Genomic DNA, 26,054 nt, shown 5'->3' with positions numbered 1-26,054 from the left:
TTATTTATCTTTGAGAAATGTTCATTTTTATTTCATTGTACTCTTGATTATTGAAAGAATGCTAGATTTATTAAAGTTAGAGGCCAAACAATCATTATATACTAAAATGAAAAGGGTGAATTCGGTTAATAAAATAGAGATATACGAAAAATGATAAGAGTGGATTTCGTAAACGAATTTTATTTTATTTTTATTTATTTTCATACAGGGTTTTAATATACTTTGTATAATTTTTTTGTATATTAATTATATTTAAAAAAAAGTTAAGTAACAAGTTACCAATGCCAACCTTCCTTATTGAAAAATGATGATGCTTGGTCGATTGATTGGAATTGGGCAAAAAATGGTTCTGGCCTTTCTTCTTCATCCGCATATGATTTTGGTTCCCAGAAAACTGGAAGGGGTTTCGTAGACGGCTTACTGACCTCTGTTTTAATGGGAATCCAAGTCTCAGAATCGCTGTCAGAGTAATCTCCTTCGGTGGAGGCGTCATCTTTCATGGAATTAAACTGCTGAACAAACTCAGTGTCAAACTGATCCAGCTGTATATCCTGAAGGCGCAAAACTTCGCGATACATTCCTCGTATCTGCTCTTGTATTTGACGTTTTCTTTGCATTTCCTCCTCTTTTTCATCATCTGTTTGCCTTTCAACAGTGAATTCATCTCCACTGCTGACTCCTTGTTCTGCCAAGGTTTTCTCGTCGTCAAGACGGACACCTCTGAAAACAAGGACTATTTGATTATCTGAGGAGGAAGTGAGTTGGACTAAACTGCGGAGTGAAGCCCCAGTTGCACACGAATACGCTTCAACTGGAAGCGTTTCGCCATGAGGCCATCTTACGAAGATGTGCAAGATTTCACTCATCAACAGCCGTGAACGATAGGGTTTACAAAAATTTCAATATAACGGAGATTAAATTACAAATGAAGAGACATTACTGTTCTTTCAGAGAATATAAAAAACACGTTTACGAACAATTAAAATTTTCAGAGGAAATTAGCCATAAAAATGTTTTCTTGAATTTTGAGCAAAATATGTGTTAAAATTTTGTATAGTATTTTAAAAACATAATTTTATGCATTTTTGTCATTTTGAAATTAAATTTGTCAGATTCATGCTCTGCCATGATTATTCACGCCGATAAATTAAATTTTCAATCCACAAAAAATATGCCATCTTTATAAGCTTATAGAATCAAATTCTGGTTTGCTTATCTTTCTTTTGCATTGTACAAATCATGAGCATTCAATGGGTCGATAGAACATGAATTCTATTGAGGAATTCAACTCAGACACCAAAAATCATATAAGATTTGTGGAATTATTGTAACCATATCGATGGTGTTTATTGCCGACCCCACTAATCCCTTCTCTAAGTGGTGATTAAAGATTTGTAAGATTACTTCAAGATGTGGGTTAAATCTAGTTTGATTTATTTGTTAATAAGAAAAAGTATATTGAATAATCAAGAAACTTAGTAAAAAATGGAAAGAATTATTTTTTCTATTTATTCCTTCAGGATACCCTTACGTGTCAGATTTTTTGCGCATACGAAGAAGTCATGCTAGACATGAGCTATAAACCTGAAATTTTAGCAACATATTTAAAACTTTTTAAACTACAATACACTTTAATATTCAAGAACAAAAATATTCTTTTTAGAAATTACATAATTATTTTATGTGAAATCTATATAAAAACATATTTTGCGAGCGTAACTTTTTTCTTTATAAGCACCTTATATGACTGATAAACTGTGAAGGCACATAATTGTTAATTCATAGAGTTGATATGTTTCCAAAATTGAGAGGAAATTTGAAAATTGAATACCCTTTCAATTCAATTTTCAAAAGATATCAGCTCCTTCAATAATTGAAGGACGATTTTGATCATTTGCTCTTAAAACAAGTATGCCATGGAGAAAAAAGTTACGCTCGCAAATCTGAAATATAACTATCATATAAAAAAATTAAATTTCTAATTTTTTACTCTATAGATATTATTGGCCACTTGTGTAATGCATAAAAGTTTATGTCATATGCATACATTTGGAAGTATGGGAGACGAGGGAAATTACTTCTATGAGGCACTAGGATTTTTAAAAATTTCTCTATCGGACTCACCATTCAATTTCTCGAAAATTAAAAAAAATCAATAATAGCTAAAATGTATTATGCATAACAAATTTTAATGTTACACGGTATTTTTGAACTTCATGACATGAATTTTCTTTATATTATTTTTTTGGATTTTCTATGATTTATGCGATAGGCTGGAACAACATTGTAAGTGCAATGATATCATTTATAGAGAAATCTAAAACTTCAGCATTCAGAACTCGCAACCACAAAAATATTCATTTGCTAAGTAAGTAAAGTTGATTAAGTTCGACACTTAGCTTTTATACGTAAAACCAAGTGTGTATTGTTATTTCTTGTTAAATTATTGAGAAAAAAAATGTAAGAGAAACGATACTGATTATTGAAATAATATTGAGGGTAGCTGCAGATTTCTTCATTAACATGCCGGAAATTTGTTAATCTTGGTTTTCTATCATAAAATCTGTCGAAGAATCTAAAAACGGAGATATGAAATAGAGATCATGTAAATCTAGAGTATCCTGTCAGAAAAATAGACTAAGCATGTAACCTTTTTTTGGTCATAAACACTTTTTACCACTTAGTCATACAGATGATCATTAAATTTAAACGAGCACTTTTTGTCAGAATTTATTCTTTACAAAGACAGAAGATTTTAGTATTATTTAATATTAGTGCTGTAGCAAAATTCAAAAAACGGTGAAAATTCAGTGAATTTGTGAATTCACATTTTTTTCGACATTTTTCTTGATATATCCATGCACATTAAGAACACAGCTTTGATACGCTTAAAAAAGCATATTTCATATGAAATTGTTAAAGAAATAAACAATTTATATAAAAATTGCACTTATGGGCAGTTTAGATATATAATTTATATATAACATATATACAAATCCATAGACAAAGTGCAATAACTACAATGTTGTAGAAAATTACAGCAGAAATACTGACTTTTTGAAGGATAATAAGAATTCTTCTAAATGTTGTATTTTTATAATTTGATTGATTTTTTTTACTATTTCATTAATCTTTTATGAATAATAATTATTTTTAATATATGTGCTATTAAAATTTCAAATTTTGACTAATATATCTAAGTTATCTGAACGAAACATTTAGAAAATATCATACTTACATTGAAATAGCAAGTAGAGCATATTAATAGCAAGTTTCTTGGCTTTATATCTATCATCTATTGTTGTTTGATCAAACAAAATTCACTCTAGAGAGAGGGTCAAAGTTGCTATTTGTCACTTTTCCACAAGAATATAATGGGGAAAAAGTTATCATATAGTTGATCTCATTCACTGAGGTGAGAGATGCATGTAGTGTAATTTGATAAACAGTGGGATTGCTGCTCTAAGTCCTAGGTTCGAGACACATTGGCTTCATTTTTCTCTTTTTTATTGACGTAAACTATTCAATTTTTGTGTTCTCCATTCAAATTTCAGAATTTTTTTTGCAGATTTCACGCTACATTCGAAGTTACCTTTTGTAACAACCACCACTGCCTACGAAAGACGAAAGTGTGTCACGATTTCACCCGGAAATCCGACGGTTGTTTAAGAGTATGCACTTTTGTCACCTACTCATTCACTCTATTATATGGTGTCAATTAATTAAAACAATTTTTAATAGTTATTTATTTAGTGCGAATAAGTGCAAACTCATAAATGAATAACTTAATAGTAGAAATGAATTATCTGATATAAATCTCACATTTTGTCCATCAGAAATACTTTAATTGCATACGCATAACTATTAGTAATACGTCTGGAGTGTCAATTAATAACAATCCCACAACAAGTAAAATTCAGATTTTTATTAAACTTATTTTTTCCTAAAAGTTTTCTCAAATTACTATATATACATATGTGGATAAAATAATAGTAATATTGTAAAAAATTAGATAATTTTTTTTATTTGAGAACCTCTCAAAAGTTCATTCAATTTATCAATTGTTTCAGTTTGATGTATATTCATTTCTGGAGCCTAAAACTTTAGCAATCATGACAATATCATATTCTCTTTCTAACTACGCAATGTAAGGGTATCCTTAAGCATGAACGCCCAAAACTTGAATTTTATGGTAAAATCAGTTAGTAGTAAATGTTATTTAATGAAATTGATTGAATGGGAGATTTTGAATCAATTTCGGATAAAATATGGCAAAATAAAATTGATGTAAAAAATTGGCATGTGCTATTGAATAATCTTTTTTGCTTTAAAGTCTAATAAAGTTGTTTGATCTGTAAGATATTCAGTATTGAAAAAATGCGTAATTGAAGGTTCATAAGTCATCTCTAGCAAATGTGTATGATTTAAAACTATGTTGTATGCCATTCAAGTACAAAACTTATTTTTTTTGATAGGAAATATCACGTTAGATTGATTTCTTATCCTATTATATTGGGACAACGTATATATATTGCTAATTGGATAGTTAAATCCAATTTTTGGATTAGTGGCAATTAATTCAAATTTCGCAAGATAATTTATTTTCAATGAATTTGATCGAAAATTGAATGATGTTCAAAAGATGAAATACGCTAAAAATTATAAATATTTAACATATAAGTACTTATAAATGAATGTGTGTTCTAAAAATAAATGGTTATAATTTCCTCACAAAAATGATCGGGAACTGAGCGAAAAACCGTTCTTGTGTTCACAATTTTTTTGAAGATCGTTAAATTTTCTTCTGAAATTTATATGACTTCATTTCTCAAGAATGCTCGCTAACGAGTTCTCTGTTGACGCACCAAATGTCACAATCAATGGTGAGGAAATGATTTCTCATTATGATTATCACACATCTCATGTTGTTGCTGGAGCTGATGGAATCAAAATCGTTCCAGAAACAAAGAAGTTCGAATTCAAGACCGATTTACATGTTCCAAAGACCGGTGTCATGCTTATTGGCTGGGGTGGCAACAACGGTACAACACTTACATCCGGTGTTTATGCCAACAAACATGGCTTAGTTTGGGATACAAAGCGTGGCGAGGTCAAGGCTAACTACCATGGCTCTCTTACACAATGCGCTACAACATACCTCGGCCAAGATGAGAAGGGCACAACATATGTCGCTCCATTCAAGGCTTTACTCTCAATGGTCAATCCAAACGACTTAGTCATCGGTGGCTGGGATATCTCCAAGCTTAACATCTACGAATCTGCTCGCCGTGCTCACGTTATGGAGCCAGCCATGCTCATCCAGCTCAAGGACGAGCTCGAGAAGATGCACCCACTGCCAGCTGTCTTCGATCTCAGCTTTGTTGTTCCAAACCAGAAGGATCGTGCTGACAACGTCATCCCAGGCAACAAGTGGGAACAGCTCGAGACAGTCCGTAAACAGATGAGAGAATTCAAGGAGCAGAACAAGCTCGAGAAGCTCATCATCCTCTGGACAGCCAACACAGAGAGATACTGCGAAGTCAAGGAGGGCGTCCACATGACACCAGAACAACTCCTTCAGGCCATCAAGAACAACGACCCTGAAATTTCTCCATCTACAGTCTATGCTACAGCTGCTATCCTCGAACACATCCCATACATCAACGGTTCTCCTCAGAACACATCTGTTCCAGGACTTATCCAGCTCGCTGAACGTGAAGATGTTGCCATCATGGGTGATGACTTCAAGACAGGCCAGACAAAGTTCAAATCAGTCATGGCTGACTTCCTCATCTCATCTGGCCTTAAGTTAACAGCTGTTGTTTCCTACAACCACCTTGGTAACAACGATGGCCTCAATCTCGATTTCGAGAAGTGCTTCCGCTCAAAGCAGATCTCAAAGTCCTCAGTCATTGATGATATGGTTGGCTACAACCCAATCCTCTATCCAAACGGCTAGCACCCAGATCACGTTGTTGTTATCAAATACGTTCCATCTGTTGGCGACTCAAAGCGTGCTCTTGATGAATACGATTCCGACATCTTCTGCGGTGGCAAGAACATCATCTCCGTCCACAACACATGCGAAGACTCCCTTCTTGCTGCACCATTGATGCTCGATCTCATCATCCTTATGGAACTCTTCACACGTGTCCAGCTTAAGGATGAGACAATGAAGGACTTCCACCACATGAACGCTGTCTACTCTGTTCTTTCCTTCCTCCTCAAGGCTCCAAGAACACCAACAGGCACACCAGTCATCAACTCCCTCTTCCAGCAGCGTGCTTGCATGGAGAACATCCTCCGTGCTACACGTGGTCTCCAGCCACTCAACAACATGCACCTCGAATGGAAGATGCCAAAGAACCAGTAAGAAAAATTAATGTTTCATTTTATATAAATTTCTTAGATTTATAACTAAAGATTCTACTATAGATTAATTAAACTCTTTTTATTTTTCTAATTTTGATTTCTCAATTGTATTATTATCTTTTTTTTAATATGCAAATCTACATTTTATAATAATTGTAAATTAAATGATCAATGAGAATCATTCCACTTTGTATTACCAAAAATAATTATATCATTCCACTTTGTATTATCAAAAATAATTAAATGATCGATCTAGATATGGAATTATTCGGTCTATGGAAATCAGTTTGCCTTAAAATGGAATCCGACTTCTGGATCAAACAAATTTGAGAACTTAAATTGACTAAAAACAGCTGAAAAGAGTTTTAATGTTTCACATTATCATTTGCTGGGAATGTAGTCTTGGCTGTTTGAGATATAATTTAAATTCCAAATTTTTTTTCTCATATTTGTAGTTTTTGATAATTCATTTTCAAAAACTGTAAAATAGTTCAACTTTTAATTCTAAATACCTATTCAAAAAAACAAGAAACACTTAAAATTATTAATTCCAACATCTTTTTCAAAAATACTTATAAAAAATGATATCAAATAGCGATATTAGATTCTGGTACATAGGTTTCTACGGTTATTTCTATATGTTGGAAAGCGAGCAAATAAAATGGCGGTTAAACATAAATTTTAAAATTAACAATGATAACTAAATTTATAACAATCTGGAAATATATTCAATTGAATAGGAATTTTAACACAATGGTTTTCCCATCATATATCAAGCAGGGTTATTTGGATCCATATGGTATGTCAAAAGGCGGAATTTTAGAAATAAATTTTACTGGAGATAATATTGCAGGTGTTTTGTTGTATTCTTCTAAATGGAATACTCAATTAGGTCCAACAGAGTTATGTGGTCCTGACATAGTTGATTTTCCGGATAATAAAATCTTCAATACAGAAAATAAAAGTTTTTTTATAAAATATGAAAAAAGTAGAACAGTTGTTCCATTAATTGTTAACTGCAATCACGGTCGATTGGTAGTTCCTTACCGATATACAAATCCAATAAATGTTGATAACAATCTTTTATGGATACCAATTTGTTTGACTCCATTTATTTTAATATATGTATACCTATTTCGAAGTTATTATAAATACAAAAATATACAGATCATTAGGCAATCAACTCTATTGAAACTAATCTCTCTGATAATTTTTTCCATTATATGGTCAAGTAGTTGGATTATTGAAAATGGATGCAAATATTTAGAGCATATTTATCCATTAGGGAATGCTGTCAGTTTATTTATGTTTATACATTATTTTAATGAAGATGAATTTGATACAGACGTAATGAATGAACAAAACCATAATATGACGAAATACCTCGTTGAAATCATTATTCTGGTTTTGTTCATTTCAAGTAGTTATATTTATTATTTCTCAATGACAGAAATTAGAATGTGGTGGTATCAAATAATTTATGGGATTATTTCATTTATAAATGCAAATGTATCAGGTGAATACTATGGTATAAAACAATGTGATATATTTATGGCGCAACTCTCGTTTATGATTCTCACATCCCCAATTTTTATTTTTTTCCCTCCAAGCCACATCATTTGTAAAATTGTACTTTTTGAACTCTTGAATTTAATATATCATCTTGCCGCATCGGATGATTTGGATAAGTTCAATAAGTTCGATGATGACAGAAGTTTAATTATATGAATAAATGAAGAAGAATTAGAAGATTATGTGAATATTTCCTATATTTATAACTTTTTTTACAATTTTAAAGTAAAATAAATATTTTTTTGATTCTAATATTTAAACTCAATTATGTTATCAATCTGTTGCATATACAAAAAGAGAACAATTAGAAAAAAAGGTTTTATTGAATTGTTAATATATACATATATATGCCCAGTTACATAGGAATTATACTAATGTTACTCCTCAATTATTTCCCAAAAAAGCTTATTTGCAGCCATTTATTGTTGTTTGATAAATTGGCAAAATCATTTTTGTTGTCAAAACCTCCATATCACAATAATAAAATTTCATTATTATTGATCCCAATCTTTTTGATAAAATGAAAAAAGTGACATTAGTCAGTTTTAATAATTTGTCTGATGCACACACATTTTCAGTTTGTTGAACAAATTCCTATGTTTAAAGTATATAATGATACATTCAGAACACTATATCAATTGAAAACATTCGATGAAACTGAAATATTAGAAATTTTCAATTTGATTAAAGCAAATTTGATTGAGTCAAAGCTTTTTTCACCAACTCAAATCATCGAACAATTGACTTTAATAATGATATATAATAACCGTTATTTCAAAGTGTATTGCAAACTAATTAAATTTATTTATGAAGAATTTCACATAAAACAAGTTCATAACATTCCCTATCTGGTTAAAGATTTTATTGCCAAAGAATATGGAATAGTTTTAAATGACACGGATGTTCATTCTTCATTTATTTATCGATATCCTCCTGATAAAACAAATTTGATTTTAAAGTATAAAAAGGATAAAAATTACTTCAATGACGAAGAACTACAAAAATATTCATTAGACTTTATGGAAGAAAATACGATTTACTCTTCAATTATGAGAGATGATATCAAATCATTTATATCATTTACAGAAAGAGAAGGTTTTGATGAAAATATTAAACTAAAAAGAGAAATTTTTCCATTCTCATGGAATGGATTTACATTACTTGAATTATGTTGTTACTATGGATCTGATGATTGCTTTAAATTTTTGAGGACAAAATTCAATTCCAAAATAACTTACACATGTCTATGTTTTTCGTTTTTGAGTGGAAGACCAGAAATAATGAATAAATGCTTGAAATCCATTAAACCAGACCAATCATGTATGAAATGGGCAATTATTTCACATAATATTGATTTTGTAGAATTTCTAATGAATGAACATCATATTGGAATTAAATTAGAATATTGTTGTAGATACAACAATCTTCAAGCATTTTTTGTATACCTTGATCAAACAAATGATATAGATAATTGCTTCATGTTCTCTCCATCTTTTGGAATTCAAGATCTTTGCCAATATTTGCTTTCAAAGGGCGCAAATATTTTAAACAGTACCAAGCCTGTGTATAAACTTGTAGGATCATATACTAATGAGGATATTATTGACGAAAGAAGTGTAGTGGGCTATGATATCACGCAAACGAATAATAATGAATGGACTGCTCTCCACTGCGCAGCGCAGTATGATCATAAAGATATAGCTGAATTTCATGTTACAAATGGAGCAGATGTTAATTTCAAAGACAATTTTGGTAGAACTGTTCTTTATTATGCTGCATTTTGGAATAGTCTTGAAACAGCAAAATTTCTTTTAGCTCATGGTTTAAAATTAGCGGAAAATAAAGCTGTTTTAAATGTTGCAGTAGAGAGAAATAGTAAAGAAATGATAGAATTTCTTCTCTCAAAAGGAGTGAGCATCAACAGCAAAAATGAATTTAAGAAAACTTCTATTATTATAGCAGCGGAATATAATTTTATAAATGCATTAAAACTTTTGGTTTTAAATGGAGCTGATGTTAACTCAACAGATGAAGATGGGGAAACTGCACTTCACTATGCATCACTTCGGAATCATAAAGATATAGTTGAATTTCTACTATTAAATGGTGCTAAAATTAACATAGTTAATAACTTTGGAGATACTGCATTGCATTATGCAGCTTTTTGAAACAGATATGAAATAGTCCAGAGTCTAATTTCAAATGGAGTAAATGTTAATGAAAAAGGATCTTTAGGGAAAACTGCCCTTCATTTGGCAGTAGAAAATAATTACAAGGATATGTCAGAGCTTCTAATTTTGCATGGAGCAAATGTCAATATCAAAGATGAAAACCATAACACACCTCTTCATTATGCCATAGCATATTCTAAAGAAGAAACTATGAAACTTCTTCTTTCACATGGAGCATTAGATAATCCAAATGATGGGTCAGTTATAGGCTTTGGCTGCCATATTGCATGAATAGCTTTTTATAAAAAAATTTTGAATTGAATTATAGTATTAATTGATGTTCGTTAAATAAATATTATGTGCTTTTTGTGAAATTTACAAGCTGCAATGATGAGATCTATAAATCATATAATTATTCAAAACATATTGCATTATCACATAAGATAGCTATTTGCATTTATGAAAATATAGTTTTTGTCAGAGTCATATATTTGATCAGCTTTATATTCATTAAACAACAGTTTGAAAATGCCAATCCATAATCATCAACATTTGGAAGAAGAAAATGCATAATTCCTTATATAATCTTTGCCACATTATAATTCTCTCTGCGAAAATAGCAAATAATTACTAAACAAGACTTCGATTCATCTTCTGATGTTTACAATAATCGTCCAAAATTTTCATTTACAAATTTCGTGAAAAAATAATGCTTGCGTGGCTAGATGAGCTTCCATTCGGAACGAAATATCTTTTAATATTCATGATTCTTCTCCACATTGCAAAGATTACTCTCATGCCACCTTTATTCATGCAAAAATTGTATTTAAATCCATTTTTAGTTATTAAACAAAACGAGTATTGGAGAATCTTTACATCACAGTATGTACATGCAGATATAATTCACCTTGCAATGAACATGATGACATTCTACCAACTTGGAAATTTCTTCGAAAGATCTGTAGGAACCATTGCATTTTTCTACTACATTTTCATATTTGGCGTTCTATCTAATCTACTTGACTGCCTGATTGCCTGGTTTATGGCTTGGGGCGGAAGACCTGAGCATTTTATCGGAAGTGCAGTTGGTTTCTCCGGCGTTCTCTTCAGCTTGACAGTAATTGACTCTGCTGTATCTCCTGGTAGCCAAAGATCAGTAATGGGCTTGTTTTTAGTTCCAAAAGATTTTTATCCTTGGGCATTGCTTCTTTTCATGTCTATTATCATACCATCTGCATCTTTACTTGGTCATGCTACAGGAATGGTCATGGGATACCTTTACATCTTCGGATTACTCAAATGGCTTGTTCCAAGCAAAGAAACATTCTCAAAGATCGAAAGGAAACTTTGCTGCTGCGCTCTGAACCACAATGGATACTATGCTGCTGAAAATAATGGAGCAAATCAATATCAACCTTACGCTCTCTTCAACAACCTTGCTGGCAATACTGAGAATGACGATGCAGCTGCTGATGACCCAGAAAATCCTCACATGCTTCGTCCAAATGCAAGACCAAACAATAATAATAGAAATAATAATGATAATATATTCCATGGTACTGCACATACTATTGAATAAATTTATGTTTGTTTTTAATACTTGATATTGTTAAAACTTTTAACAAAATATACTATATTATTTTTGAATTTTAATTTTAAAGATTTTTATATTTCAATAATGTATAATGTTCTAAATTCCTGTTAAATATCATAAATTTGGAAGAAAAACATCTAAAAATCGTAGTAAAATCTGAAGAAATTAGATATATTATGAAATAAAGTTGAATTCGTTTGATTTTGACAGAGAAAATATAATATATAGGTATAATTGGTTCAATTTGCTGCTAAAAATAGCGATTTCGCCCACAAATTTTTTGTCTTTTTCATCAAATTTTCAAAAATTTCATAATTTTTTTACAAATCTTATTGATATTCTTTGTTTTGCCAATTTTTTGTTTAATGAAAACTGAGTTATCAAACCTCTATATCATCCTAGACACATGATTTTGACAAGAAACATTCAAGACATAAAAAGATCAAATTCAATATTTGCAAAGACATCAAAGTGGCATGATTCATTAAAATAAACCAATTAAAATAGCAAAATACAAACAAACATTTATATAAAACAAAACAAATACTATAAAATTATTTCTTTTTTGATTTTTTCCTTTTCATAACTTCATCAAATAAATCATTAAGATCATCATTGGACAACCCCATCAGATAATCTTGATTAGATAAGTATTTCTTCGGTGGACATTGGAAATAAAAAGATCTGAGAATATCTGGTCTGTAATTGTAGTGGTGTATGTAGAAAGGATGTTTTGTACATCCAAGTATCGATATATTTCCGAAAGTTGCGTTCGTAATGAAGTTCACGTTGACAGAAGAACAGCCTTCACACCAATTAAAGGTTTTGAAGTTTATATTGTGGTCAGCATAAAATTTCTTGTAGAAAATCATCGTTGTCGGTGGTTGGTCGGTCATATAATGCGTATCAGGAGTAAGTGACCAAAAAGTTTGGATTAAATCCATGAGCTTAATAATTTCTATTGGACTGCCCATGTATACGCCAGGAGTAACAATAAGAGTGGTATTTGGAAGCCAGTATTGGCCGCCTAAATAATTTGAAAAGAAATCTGTTTCCCCTTCTTGCGCGGAAGTAATATTTTCGGTATAACAAAAAACTGCATCTTGATGCATGAAATTTTTGAATGGATCACTTTGGAAAAGTGAATCTGAAAGATCGCATGCAAAAACGCGATCAATGTATGGCAAATATGTACTGATAAACTCTTTGTATGCATATGTCTTTGCTTGATAAAGATTTCCTCTTGACATATTTAAAATATAAAAATGACCGATATCAAGTATCAAAACATCGCATCCATGATAATACTCGTCGAATCTATCATGTTCAAAGAAGAATGTAGCTCTAGTATCGGCTAAAATTACAATTCTTGCTTTACATTTTGAAGTTCTTATCGATCTAACAAAAGGAATGACTGAGACAAAGTTTTCAAAGCAAAATGTAATTATGAAATCTCTTGTTGTACTATCACCTTCCCAATTGTCAACTTGAAAATTGCATTTTGGACAGGAATACTTTGTTGGGGGATTTTCGATAAACTTTCTAATATAGTCTTTATGAAAATTTAGACGCGAAATCATCTTACTCTCTCTCAACCACGTACATTTTTGAGTGAAATTTACATTTATTTGATGATTTGGAAGGAAAACATATAAGAGATGAACCCCCGAGCATGTGATGTATAGAAATAATAATACAAAGGCTCGAAAAGAATAATGTTTTCGAAAATCCAAAAGTTGAAAAGTGACGTTTCTTAAGGGTGTGTTACCCATGTCAAATTTTTCATGCATGTATAACTTTTGATAGACTTAAACCTAGAATCTGGTATTCTGCCATATATATTAATTTTTTATAAACTACTATTTCTATTAATGATTTTAAATAATAATTGTTTTTCACAATAATCAAATTTGATTTTTGGCCGAAATCGTAAAAGATAAAAATATCAATCCATCACAATATTTTAAATTCCAATGATATTCTATCCTATTGATGGTATGGCTAGAAAATTAACATTCATGAATTATGAGGAAAATTGAATGGATCTTATTCATTTTTTTTATTTTCCTCATAAAACATATAGCAATGAGATTATTTTTAATCTAAATTTGGATTTTAAATTTTTATGAGATTTTTTGTAAAGTTAGAAGTGATTCCACCATGACCCCCATCCATGGAGGTTAGAATTCATACTAGAAATGCAGTGTCCAATGGTAATGTTACCCCTTATATTACTTTAAAAATCTATCACTTTTTGGTCTCAATTGTATTCGAAATGAATATGAAATATGATGTTATCTAGTATTTTTTATAATATATCAATGACCATCAAAAATTATAAATAAATGTTTATTAAATATATCGCAATATAAGAATTCATAAATAAATTTTGAATATCAAGGAGAAATATTTGATTCCAAGAAAGAGGACAAGGAAAGAAAGATATATTTATCAAGGGTATATCGAATTGAAACTGTAATAAGCTTTGCAAACATGAATTTAGGCCAATAAATTTGATAATATTGACATTATAAAATCAATGAAATTCGATAAGCTTTGTGTTATATATAGTTGAGAATTTTCCTATTTGATATAAAATCAAATAGGACTGATAATTATTGGAAAAAATGATTTAAAATGCACATGTATTGGGGATCTGTAGCTGAAATTTTGAATTAAGTTGAGTAAATATTGATTGTAGCATTGTAAGACATCGGAAAATCATATATTTTTTAAAAATCTGTATTAAATTAAGGTGAAATCTCTAATTATTGTCATTTTTGTTTGGAGTTTATCAAAGTTGTGGCAGAGTTAGAGGTATGCCTTTGGAAAATTACGGGATATTTTAAATACTGGTGCGCTCAGAGGATGAAAAAAATTGTTTCATTAAAATTGAGAAGGAAATTTAACGTACAATAATATAATTGATACTTACATTATGCTCATTATATGGGTTAAATTTCAAATTACCCTTGTCAGATGATAACGATTATTTTTCAATATAATAATCGTTCTTGAAAAAAGGTAACCCCAATGGATTGTATTTAAATCGTATGTACATTCTATTTCATCAAAAAAATTACCCTTTTCTCTCATATTTTTGGTAGAAACACTTCTGTAAAGTTACGATATCGTAAAAATCGAATCAACCCATGAATCTGAATTTCGAATACATTGCTGCTCATATCAGCGATTATATTAAGAATGAAAACTTTTTCGATACATTTGAGATCGAAGATATCAAAACAATCATGAAATATTCACATTTAACAGCTGATTAGTACATTACTCTTCTCAAACAGTCTTCATCGACTCTCAAAGCTAACATATTATATATCTGTACAAGAAAAGCAAATGTTACTATACAAAATTTCGATGAAGTTGTTTCAATTCTTAAATCTGTCAAAAAATACATGAAATTCAATATATTTGATGGAATCATTGACTTTATAAATCAAAAAGACAAAGAGTTGCGTGATTCTACAGAAGAAATCAAAAAGCTTCAAACAGAATTAAAAACATTACAAAATCAAATACAAAATGCGACCAAAGAAACAACAGTAACCCCAATTAATAAAACTCACAACTTTTCGAGAGAGTTTTTAACTAAATTATCATCACTTAAGGAAACAAAAGATTTTGATAGTGTTTACCAATTCTTTGAAGAACTTTCTTCTAAAGGCAATCGCGAAATAATTTCAAAGGCTTGTGAAGAAGGACTTTGGAAGAAGACAAATAAGTATGGAGAGAATGTACTTCATGTTGCAAGTATCAATGGAAATCTTAATCTTGTCAAATCACTTATTGAATGTGACTGTGATAAAGAAGCAAAGTCTGATAATGGACAAACTCCACTCATTTATGCATCATGGGAAGGTCATCTTGAAGTTGTTAAATATCTTATCTCAGTTGGAGCTGATAAAGAAGCAAAGACTAAAAATGGATGGACTTCACTCATTATGGCATCAAATTATGGTCGTCTTGAAGTTGTTAAATATCTTATCTCAGTTGGAGCTGATAAAGAAGCAAAGGATAATGATGGATACACTCCACTCATTTTTGCATCATATAATGGTCATCTTGAAGTTGTTAAATATCTTATCTCAGTTGGAGCTGATAAAGAAGCAAAGACTAAAAATGGAGGAACTGTTCTCTCAGTTGCAAGAGATAATGTAAGAAATTATCTAAAATCTATTGGAGCTAAGTAAAATAAACAGGTGATTATATTAAAATTAAAAATGTTCTTATTTTCAAGCTATATTATTAGCTTAGAAATTAGTTCTTCATATAATCAAAGAAAATAAAGATATTTATTTACATATTAATAAACATTAGCATAAATTAGAATTTAAGCAATTTGATTTATAAATATAAGGGCATAAAAGGATGAATCTTTTTTTCATGCAAATTTTGGTCTTGAACCAAAGCAGAGATTCCTATGGATATGACACAATAACCCCCGAATAGAAAGATTCAATTTGTTGAGGCAAACGCGATCTAATTTACTAGATAAATCATTTTAATTTGTATATATAGCATCTTTGGTCAATTAGAAATCTTACTATCTAATTTATATATGAACAACGAAGTTAAAATTGAAAGAAAAACTGACACAAAATTTTGAAAATCTTTTACGATAAAAAGATTTTTCAAATCAAATGAGCTATGAATTTGCTGCCGTTCTTCGTGATAACACCATGCTTGCACTTTATGCAATTGGAAGTGGTAATCACGATGTAGTTACACAAGAAATTTTGAAAGGAATTGATCCTGGAGAAAAAAATATCACTTGTGAAAGAGGGCAAAAGCGATATTATGTACTCCATGAAGTCACTGGATTAAATTTTATCGTTGGAACTGACAATTATGTTTCGTCTAATGACGCTTTTACATTTTTACAGAATTTAGAACGAAAATTTATCCTTCAGTACGCAAAGCAATGGAAAACTGCGCATATTTATCAAATGCAACAAGAATTTTCTCCGCAAATCAAAAATATGATCGATTCTAAAGCATTAATAAAAATTGAACAGATTAAAGAAAATTTAGAAGAAACTCAAGTTTTCATGAATCATACTTTTGAACAGGCATTACTACGTGAATCAAAACTCAGTGAATTAGAAGATCGCTCAACTAGATTAGCAAATGGTGCTTCTGAGTTTGAAAGAAATGCTGGAAGAATCAGAAGAAGAATGTGGTTCGAACATTACAAGTATTATATTGTTGGATTTTGCATTATTGCTGGAGCAATTTTTCTCGCAATAATCGCTGTGTGTGGTGGCTTTAGTTTTAGCGAATGCAAATCTAAACCTAAGCCTACACCTACACCATCAATATCTCCAACACCTTTACCAAAATAATTTTATCATTTGTTATTTTTATTTTTTAATGTAAAATGTATAGAGCTTTATCTTTTCTTTCACTAATATTAAAGTTTTTTGCTATACAAGCAATTCAAAAATGAATATTCTCATCAATATTATTTTAGTCATTTCATTTTAAGCGGAAGTAAATTATAACGTCTTGAATGCATATGATTTAATCAATATGTTCTATTACGAGAAAATAATCTTACATTTTCAATTCAAAAAGTGTTAGAAAGGTGCTTATTTTTAGTACTAATTTTTCCTTAGTTTCTAGATTGTAGTTCACTTTTTCAGTCTTTCAAATTTTTAATGTCGGAAAACTCGAATCCCATGTGCAAATGCGAAGAGATTTTTGAAATTTTCAAGAACGGCATCGCTGGCTGGCAAGCATTATATCAACTAATAACAAAAAATGAGGAAGAAATAAACACAATTTATCAAAATATCAAAACAAATTTGATAGATAAACTAAAAATTCCATCAGATTATGTTATACGTAGTATATCTGATTTGGTCATATATAGAAATCGCTATATCAAATCTTTTCTAAAGATAGCAAAAAACATTTACGATGATTATCATCTAACACAAGTAGATGTTTCATATCATTTTGATTCTTATTCCCATCAAGAATTTGGATTTATTTTCAATCAAAATAATAAAAACTATATTGTTTCACAAGACAGCTCAAAATCATTCAGATCAGATGTACATGAAGGATATACGATTTTTAAGGCAATTATGGAAAATGATAAAGAATCTTTTATAGATTTCACAGAAAGAACAGATTTTGATGAATATTACACAGAATTATTTAGTAGTTATTATCCAGATTCATGGTGTTCGCTTATAGAATTGTGCTGTTACTATGGTGCAGTCTATTGTTTTAAATTTCTTAGGACAAAATTCAAATCAAGAATCACTCAAAAATGCCTTAGATATTCATTTTTGAAAGGAAATCCAGAAATAATGAATGAATGTTTGAAGGAACTAAAACCTGATTTTGAATGCATGAAAAATGCAATTATTTCCCACAATGTTGATTTCGTCACATTTTTGATGAATGAAAACAACATAACAATTGATTTAGATACTTGCAGTAGATACAATAATCTTATGGCATTTTTTATATATTTGGATCAAACAAATGAAATTAATGAATGCTTTATTAATTCAAAATTTTTCTGCATTCCATCCCTTTGTGAATATTTTATAAGTCATGGTGCAAACATAAATGTAAAAGATAAGGCAGGACAAGCCGCAATTCATTACTAGTAATGCAAAAAATAACGACAAAGAGATACTGTTTATTTCATATTGCGCAGATATTAATATAAATGATCAGATGGGACAAACTGCCATTCATGTTGCTACAGATAATAATATGTTCGAAATGGTGGAGTTTCTTATTTCACATGGTGCAAATATCAATGCAAAAGATGGAGAAGGAAAAACAGCACTTACTATATCTGCAGAAAAAAGAAATGAGGAATTAAACAAATTTCTTATTTTGCATGGTGCAGATATTAACTCAGCTGATAAACGCAATAGAAAAACTGCCCTTCATCACTTTGTAGAGAATAATAATAAAGAAATGGTTGAATTTATTCTTTCACATGGTGCAAATATCAATGCAAAAGATATAATTGGTGAGACCGCTCTTCATATTTCATCAGAAAGAAATAATTACGAAATATCAGAATATCTTATTTCTCATGGTGCAGATGTCAATATAAAAAACAGACATAAAAGAAAAACGCCATTTTATTATGCCTTGAATAATGATAATATAGAATTATGTAAACTTCTTATTTTTAATGGAGTGGATGTCAATATAAATTTATCATATGGAAAAACTGCTTTACAGTATTTTGTAGATAAAAATCAAAAAGAAATGATGGAAATTTTAATTTCGCATGGTATCAATATCAACGCAAAGGACAGTTTTGGACAAACTGCACTCCACACTTCATCAGAAAATAACAATACGTATTTATCAAAATTTCTGATTTTGCATGGTGCAAATATCAATCTAATGGATTGTCATTGGAAAACTGCATTCACTATTTCAGCGAAAAATAATAATAAAGAATTATCAGAATTTTTAATTTTTCATGGTGCAGATATCAATTCAAAGGAAAAAGACGGGAAAACGGCTCTTCATTATTATATTCAGCATAATAACAAAGCAATGGTGGAGTTTCTTCTTTCGCATGGTGCAAAAATCAACGCAAAAGATGAAGATGGAATAGCTCCACTTTCAATATCAGCAATAAGCAATAGCGGCAAAGAATTATCCGAATTTCTTATTTCAAAAGGTGCAGATGTCAATTCAATTGACAAATATGGAAGAACTGCTCTGTCTTTTTCGGCAGAAAATAATAATAAAGAATTAACAGAATTTCTTATTTTATGTGGTGCAGATGTGAATGTTAAGGATGCAAATGGAAAAACTCCTCTCCAATATTTTGTGAAAAATAATCTTGTTGAAATGGTTGAAAATCTTATTTCACATGGTGCAGAAGTCAATTCAGCTGATAATGATGGAAATTCTCCCCTCCTTATTTCAGCAGAAAATAATTTCCATGAAATTGCAAATATTCTTATTTCTCACAATGCCGACGTTAATGCAACAGATAGAAAAAGGAAAACGGCACTTCTTTATGCTTTACAAAATAATAATATTGCACTAGCAGAAATTCTTGTTTTAAATGGGGCGAATGTGAATGTATGTGATTTACTTAGAAATACTCCACTTCATTATGCTGTTCTTGATAATTGTAAAGAAATAATAGAAATACTTCTATCTAATGGAGCCAAAATTAATGCCATTAATTCAATCAATGAAACAGCTCTGCATCTTGCTGTATCTGAAAATTACAAAAAAATTGTAGAGATTCTTATTTCAAACGGAGCCGATGTTAATGTCCTCAATGATGAAAAAAAAACTCTTCATCATCTTGCAGTTTATTATAATTACATAGACTTAGTTAAAACATTTATTTCCAATGGAATAGATATTGATGTAACAGATGAAAAGGGGCAAACCCCTCTTCATATTGCTGCACTTAAAAATTGCCCGGAATCAGCAGAATTTCTTCTTTCTCATGGTGCAGATATCAATGCAAGAGAAAAGATTTATGGTGATACTCCTCTTCATTTTGCCGCAGTTAATCAACATTATGAAATGATTGAACTTCTGGTTTTGCGTGGTGCAGATGTGAATGCAAAAGAATATAAATATGGAGATATACCTCTTAATCTTGCAACGCTTAAAGGAGATTTGAAAATTGTTGAATTTCTTATTTTACATGGAGCTGATGTTAATGCAACAGATAAAAGTGGGCAAATTCCTCTTCATCTTGCATCATATAAACATAATATCCCAATGATTAATCTCCTTGTTTCGCATGGATCAAACGTTGATGCAATAGATCATAACGGAAGAGTTGCCTATCGATTATAAGAAATCAGACATCCAGAAATTCGGCAATCAACGTAGATTTATTGATATACTGTTTATAATAAATCGTATATTTGACTTAAATTTTAGTTTTATAGATAATTTTTAAGAAATCACAGGTTTAGTTTTCAAAAATTGCAGGTTATTTACTCCTTTAGTCTTCTTCCCGAGAACTTTTTTAGATTATGAAATAGTGAAAAGATAGTTTATGATGAATATATGTTATGTTTATGTATATTCATAAAAGTTTTAAATTTCAAATTTCATAAAGAATATATGAATTTATCTTTAGTAAGTATATCACTTTCAAATACAAATTTGAGTCTACAGAAAATCCATATTCACACTCAAAAAAAAAAAAATATTAATTGAAATCTAAAATTTTTAAGAAATAACACTATTCTAAATACATTAATTTTTCATATTTAGAAAAATATTCATTTTGCTTTTCCGATTTTTGTTTTGGTTTTACTTTCTTAGTCATTCCTTTGTTATTCATTCCTTTCTTAGTCATTCTCTGGCGTTTAGAAGTGTATTTCATATTAGGGTTGTTAAGAAGTCTATATCTGCTCTTTCCTGACAAAAACATGAGTGTTGAGTCAATAAGAACTGAAAATCCCCAGAAAACAAGAATCATTTCATATACAGACATGGTACTTAACTTTGAATCTAACTTGTAAACTTTTGCGAGTAAAATAACGGAATTTAAGTATCTGTTTGGACTCCAGGACACTAATCGGTCGGCACGTAGTCTGTCTATTAATGATCTGATGGAAAGTGAATTAAAAACGATGGAATTTATCATAGCAAAAATTCCAAATAAGACATAATAAAAGTGATTGGATTTTGCAATTGGAACATGGAAAAATCTGGAATAGTGATCGTATTTTTCATAGTAGTTTCCATCTTTTTCGCAAAGAAGTTCTGGTTCTTTAGATTTAATTGGTGTTGGCTTCATAAAAAGGGCAAAAGCATAGTTGGCGATTGAAATGAAAAATGATATAATATAAATAATGTTGTATAGGTCTATGTTTATGTTTTGATCCTTTAATTCTGGAACAATCCTGAAAGAAAAAGTTACTAATGAGCTATAACGTGAAAATATATACAAAACCTTTGGAAGCAATCTTATTACTGGGAGATCTGCGTATTTAATTACTTTATTGAAACCTTTTCCGATTAAATTATCTTTCTGGAATATTGAACCACCAAGAATGAAGCAGCCAACATAAGCGGCAAAAATAATAATAAATATGATTGATTCTATCAGCTCGATATAGTACGAAAGCATGATAAATTCTGTTTTATCCGATAAAGAAAAATTTTGGATTGATAAATCTCATAGAAAATTTTATTAATAGGTATTCGATTTGCGATCACAAAGGTACATTCACTAGGCGATAACAGTAAAATGGGATGAAAATAGGATAAATAGCATCCCTATATAGTGCCTAACAATATTTATACGGGCCAAAAAAAATTTGGCTAGAGATTTGGCGAGTTAGAAAACTTAGAAAATTGAGAGGAATTTTTATTTTCGAATTTTTTTGGAAAGTTAAAATTGTGATTAAAAATCGATTTCCGGGAGAACTAAGCATCTCATCATATATTTAAATCGATAAAATTATTAAATAATAGTTGAATAGTACAACTACATGAAATTGTGGCTGAATATACAGAAAAAATGAACATATTTGACATTTTTGAAAATTCATATAGTTAGATGGTGACAGACCATAAACTATACTTTAGCTAAGAATGGTATATGATTTCAACAACACATGATTAAAATCGTAAAAATTTTTTAGATTTCAAACAGATATATGGTAATCTAATGGAACAGAGTCAGCAAATAGCATGTAAAATATGTTACAATTAACTTTTTATTATATCCAATAGTAAATATCGAATGGTATCCAGCTTTATGGTTAAATATTTTCTTATCGAGCTTCTCTTGAACTGTTGTATTAAGGTTGTAAATTTTTGATGCTAGGAACTTTGGAATCTTCTTTGCTGCAGCATTTTTCTTTGAGAGTTCTTGCAATTTCGAATAGATCTGCGCATTATATGAAATGGGGGCTTTAAAATATCTTGAAAACAGAATAGGACTGCTTTTCCAAAGGAATGCTTACTTGTAAATCAGAGAGTTTCAAAATTGAGTACAAGATTATCATCATAACTTTTGATTTTGCTGCGTAAAAGGAAGAAAAGGTATTAACAAATCATTTACTGTTGTTCATCAAAAGAAGAAAACTTTGATAACAACTAATGATGATAAAATCAAGCAATCTTTTCATATTTTAAATTGATAAGACATTCAAAATATTTGAATGGTTTAAAATATTTTCTTTTAATTTCTCTAATATATTATCATGATTATATAATCAAATTTAAATTTTTATTCAAAAAGGCAATATTTCAAATTTTTAATTTCAATAATTTAATTCTGCAATAAATGTATTTAATTGCAGCAAATTTAATGATCTTTCGTCATGGTTAGCAATTTGGAACTCATAAATTAATGATTTCTTCAAGTAAAATTCTGCATTATTTCAAAAGTCAATAATTCTCTAGTAACTTTTCCCCAAACCCTAACCATTATATTATATGTATAATGAGAATAATTGCAAAAAAAGTAGATAATTGCAAGAAAGACCGAATTTACTGGTAGTTCTTGTGATGCGAAATAATTGGAATTTAACACCTAGTTTTAGCAGCATCATTCTCTTTTTGCTCTCATTTAAATGCTTTTGCACACTTTAATTTTGAAATATAAGAGTTTTGGAAATTATCAAATTTATCTGCTCAAATACTATAGATCTTCATAAGTGTTAATAGAATCCCAGCCTTACATATAGTGTTTAATATAATGATGCACATTATACTGGGATTTATTCCTTATTCATCTAGTTATTATAAGATTTACAACCCCATGAAAATCTAAAATTTTGTCAAAAATAGTGAATGTACCTTTGCGATCACTTTGATTTGACAAACGTATTTTCATTCTAACTAAATTTTCTGAAATGTTTTGAAAATTTCCAGAAAATAATCGTTCTTCGATCATGACGATAATTTTCCAAATTTTGAGGTCTAACATTTAACATTTTTGTTTTCTTTTCTAGTTTTAATCAAGGCGATAACAAAGCAATCCATATCTATATATAAAATATATGAATGTGCATTAAAGATATTGATAATGTAGAATCTTCATGACAGTGAAATTTATGCAATATGGATAAACATATTGATTGGAGTATAATTAATTTTTAGTCATGAACAAGAATATCTATCATAATAATTAAATTTTGAAAGTATTAGCAAAAATTGTATTTTCTAATAGATGATATTGTCATCCATCCCATTTTAAAATGGCTCGAAGTATCCATTTGCCATCATAATTCATTGATATAGATATCTAAATCTCCATCTCTTGTAAATCCTTGAAAGTTATTTAAAAAGCAAATATGCCAAAGCAGATTCATAACTTCATATATGACCAATCTAAAAATAAAGTGATTTGCTGGGACTTTTAGAAATAGTGTACTTGAAACAATCATATAAAATACTTGAATTACAATGATATCTGAAACTAATAATGAATATAGGTGAACAAATTGTAAATGGACAAGTAGAACACATATAATTAAGAGCTGATACCACCACTTGTATTGAGCAGTCATTGAGTTATAAAATATATAACTATTCACAATACAAAGAATAAACATTATAACATGATTTGTTTTTATCAGACAATCATCATATCTAATAGCATAGTATCTTTCTGACAGAGAAATGATGAACAAGTAGAGGCCAATTGCGTTCCCTATTGGATAAATATGCTCGAAATATTTACAATAGCTTTCAACAGTCCAACTTCTTGACCAGATGATAGAATAGAACATCAGTGATAAAAATTTAATGAATGCTGACATTGGGATTTCTTTATAGTTAATATGAATAGAGTAATAACATGCAAGAATAGCATAAACTGTAAGAAAGGGAAATAAATAAAATGGAATTTTTAAAAGATTATTATCGACATTTATTGGATTAGTGTATCTATATGAAACGCTTATTGGTTCCTGGTGACAATTAAAAATCATTGGAGTAACAGTCATACTTTTGTTGTATTGTATTACTAAATTCTGATTTAACGAATTAATAATTTTATAATCACTATAATTTGATAAATCACCATTACATAGCTTCACAGGATCTAATTTACTATTATACCTAGAAGAATACATCAAAATTCCAAAAATATTATCTCCATTATAATTAATTTCCAAAGTTCCTCCGTTTGAAATACCAAAAGGCTGTAAATAAGCTTTTTTTGGAAATGCTTTGGCAATGGCATTAGTATAATTCCTATGTAACTGGATATATTTCCAGATAATGAACATTTTCATTTTTTAAAAAAATTCAATAAAACCTCTTATCTAATTGTTCTCTTTTTGGATATTTAACACATGTGTATTTTGAATATTAGAATCATTATGATATATCATTTTACTTTAAAATTGTAAAAAAAGTTGTAATTAGGAAAAATCCACATGATATTATAATTCTTATTCTTTAAAATAAAAACTCTTTGTGGTATATTTTTTCAACAATAATACGAACCGTGGAAAACATTACTCAATATGGATCATGAATAATTCATATGCATAAGCTCCTGTCATCATTGAATTTATTGAACTTATCCAAATCTTCCAATACTCCAAGATGATATAATAAATTCAAAAATTCAAAAAGCATAATTTTAAAAACGAAATGGGTTGGTGGAATCAAAATATAAATTGGGAATGCTAAAAACATACTCAAGTTTTGTAAAATTGATAGGCCAAGTTGTATTTCACCATAATAAAAATATGATAAAACTCCATTTAAAAATGAAATAACTCCATAAACTACTTGATACCACCACATTCTCTGGTCTGTCATTAAGAAATAATAAAAATAACTGCTTGAAATGAACAAAGCCAGAATAATGATTTCATTGAGATATTTCGTCAGATTATTATCATCCATTATGTTTGCACCATATTTTTTTCATAAAATAAATGGATAAACACAAATAAACTGACAGCATTCCCTAATGGATAAATATGCTCTAAATATTTGCATCCATTTTCAATAATCCAACTACTTGACCATATAATGGAAAAAATTATCAGAGAAATTAGTTTCAATAGAGTTGATTGCCTAATGATCTGTGTATTTTTGTATTTATGATATCTTCGCAGTAGGTATACATATATTAAAATAAATGGAGTCAAACAAATTGGTATCCATAAAAGATTGTTATCAACATTTATTGGATTTGTATATCGGTAAGAAACTACCAATCGACCGTGATTGCAGTTAACAATTAATGGAACAACTGTTCTACTTTTTTCATATTTTATAAAAAAACTTTTATTTTCTGTATTGAAGATTTTATTATCCGGAAAATCAACTATATCAGGACCACATAACTCTGTTGGACCTAATTGAGTATTCCATTTAGAAGA

The 26,054-nt window shown here is 29.6% G+C and overlaps 12 protein-coding genes across 12 annotated transcripts, besides 2 other annotated features; 9 read left to right on the top strand and 3 right to left on the bottom strand.

Annotated features, from left to right (window-relative positions):
- Positions 1-34: 34 nt before the first annotated feature.
- TVAGG3_0267140 (Ubl ubiquitin like domain-containing protein) lies at positions 35-952 on the bottom strand (the record flags this gene model as incomplete). The annotated part of the gene is made up of 1 exon (XM_001583707.2): positions 276-866. The coding sequence occupies one exon, from the start codon at positions 864-866 to the stop codon at positions 276-278; it is 591 nt and encodes a 196-aa protein (XP_001583757.1).
- Positions 953-3,664: 2,712 nt separating this feature from the next.
- Positions 3,665-3,694: a mobile genetic element.
- Positions 3,695-4,834: 1,140 nt separating this feature from the next.
- TVAGG3_0267120 (myo-inositol-1 phosphate synthase family) lies at positions 4,835-5,959 on the top strand (the record flags this gene model as incomplete). The annotated part of the gene is made up of 1 exon (XM_001583706.1): positions 4,835-5,959. One exon carries the CDS (start codon positions 4,835-4,837, stop codon positions 5,957-5,959), a length of 1,125 nt encoding a protein of 374 aa, XP_001583756.1.
- A 153-nt stretch (positions 5,960-6,112) lies between these two features.
- Positions 6,113-6,373, top strand: TVAGG3_0267110 (inositol-3-phosphate synthase protein; the record flags this gene model as incomplete). The annotated part of the gene is made up of 1 exon (XM_001583705.1): positions 6,113-6,373. The coding sequence occupies one exon, from the start codon at positions 6,113-6,115 to the stop codon at positions 6,371-6,373; it is 261 nt and encodes an 86-aa protein (XP_001583755.1).
- Positions 6,374-8,963: 2,590 nt separating this feature from the next.
- TVAGG3_0267100 (protein ubiquitination) lies at positions 8,964-10,112 on the top strand (the record flags this gene model as incomplete). The annotated part of the gene is made up of 1 exon (XM_001583704.1): positions 8,964-10,112. The coding sequence occupies one exon, from the start codon at positions 8,964-8,966 to the stop codon at positions 10,110-10,112; it is 1,149 nt and encodes a 382-aa protein (XP_001583754.1).
- A 111-nt stretch (positions 10,113-10,223) lies between these two features.
- Positions 10,224-10,406, top strand: TVAGG3_0267090 (sterile alpha motif-containing protein; the record flags this gene model as incomplete). The annotated part of the gene is made up of 1 exon (XM_001583703.1): positions 10,224-10,406. One exon carries the CDS (start codon positions 10,224-10,226, stop codon positions 10,404-10,406), a length of 183 nt encoding a protein of 60 aa, XP_001583753.1.
- Positions 10,407-10,815: 409 nt separating this feature from the next.
- TVAGG3_0267080 (serine-type endopeptidase protein) lies at positions 10,816-11,735 on the top strand (the record flags this gene model as incomplete). The annotated part of the gene is made up of 1 exon (XM_001583702.1): positions 10,825-11,694. The coding sequence occupies one exon, from the start codon at positions 10,825-10,827 to the stop codon at positions 11,692-11,694; it is 870 nt and encodes a 289-aa protein (XP_001583752.1).
- A 469-nt stretch (positions 11,736-12,204) lies between these two features.
- Positions 12,205-13,433, bottom strand: TVAGG3_0267070 (uncharacterized protein; the record flags this gene model as incomplete). The annotated part of the gene is made up of 1 exon (XM_001583701.1): positions 12,264-12,959. One exon carries the CDS (start codon positions 12,957-12,959, stop codon positions 12,264-12,266), a length of 696 nt encoding a protein of 231 aa, XP_001583751.1.
- Positions 13,434-15,122: 1,689 nt separating this feature from the next.
- TVAGG3_0267060 (spectrin binding) lies at positions 15,123-16,044 on the top strand (the record flags this gene model as incomplete). Its single annotated transcript, XM_001583700.2, has 1 exon — positions 15,123-15,917. One exon carries the CDS (start codon positions 15,123-15,125, stop codon positions 15,915-15,917), a length of 795 nt encoding a protein of 264 aa, XP_001583750.1.
- A 312-nt stretch (positions 16,045-16,356) lies between these two features.
- TVAGG3_0267050 (SNAP receptor protein) lies at positions 16,357-17,110 on the top strand (the record flags this gene model as incomplete). The annotated part of the gene is made up of 1 exon (XM_001583699.1): positions 16,368-17,069. One exon carries the CDS (start codon positions 16,368-16,370, stop codon positions 17,067-17,069), a length of 702 nt encoding a protein of 233 aa, XP_001583749.1.
- A 274-nt stretch (positions 17,111-17,384) lies between these two features.
- Positions 17,385-18,350, top strand: TVAGG3_0267040 (protein of unknown function (DUF3447); the record flags this gene model as incomplete). Its single annotated transcript, XM_001583698.1, has 1 exon — positions 17,385-18,350. One exon carries the CDS (start codon positions 17,385-17,387, stop codon positions 18,348-18,350), a length of 966 nt encoding a protein of 321 aa, XP_001583748.1.
- Positions 18,351-18,420: 70 nt separating this feature from the next.
- TVAGG3_0267030 (ankyrin repeat-containing family) lies at positions 18,421-20,541 on the top strand (the record flags this gene model as incomplete). The annotated part of the gene is made up of 1 exon (XM_001583697.1): positions 18,421-20,541. One exon carries the CDS (start codon positions 18,421-18,423, stop codon positions 20,539-20,541), a length of 2,121 nt encoding a protein of 706 aa, XP_001583747.1.
- Positions 20,542-20,935: 394 nt separating this feature from the next.
- Positions 20,936-21,829, bottom strand: TVAGG3_0267020 (DHHC palmitoyltransferase family; the record flags this gene model as incomplete). Its single annotated transcript, XM_001583696.2, has 1 exon — positions 20,936-21,829. The coding sequence occupies one exon, from the start codon at positions 21,827-21,829 to the stop codon at positions 20,936-20,938; it is 894 nt and encodes a 297-aa protein (XP_001583746.1).
- Positions 21,830-21,916: 87 nt separating this feature from the next.
- Positions 21,917-23,512: a mobile genetic element.
- Positions 23,513-26,054: the final 2,542 nt, after the last annotated feature.

The sequence above is a fragment of the Trichomonas vaginalis genome, chromosome V (assembly GCF_026262505.1).
Source record: "Trichomonas vaginalis G3 chromosome V, whole genome shotgun sequence".
NCBI classification, from domain to species: domain Eukaryota; phylum Parabasalia; order Trichomonadida; family Trichomonadidae; genus Trichomonas; species Trichomonas vaginalis.
Note: the sequence above shows the minus strand (reverse complement) of the source record. Positions and strands in the feature narration are given on the sequence as shown.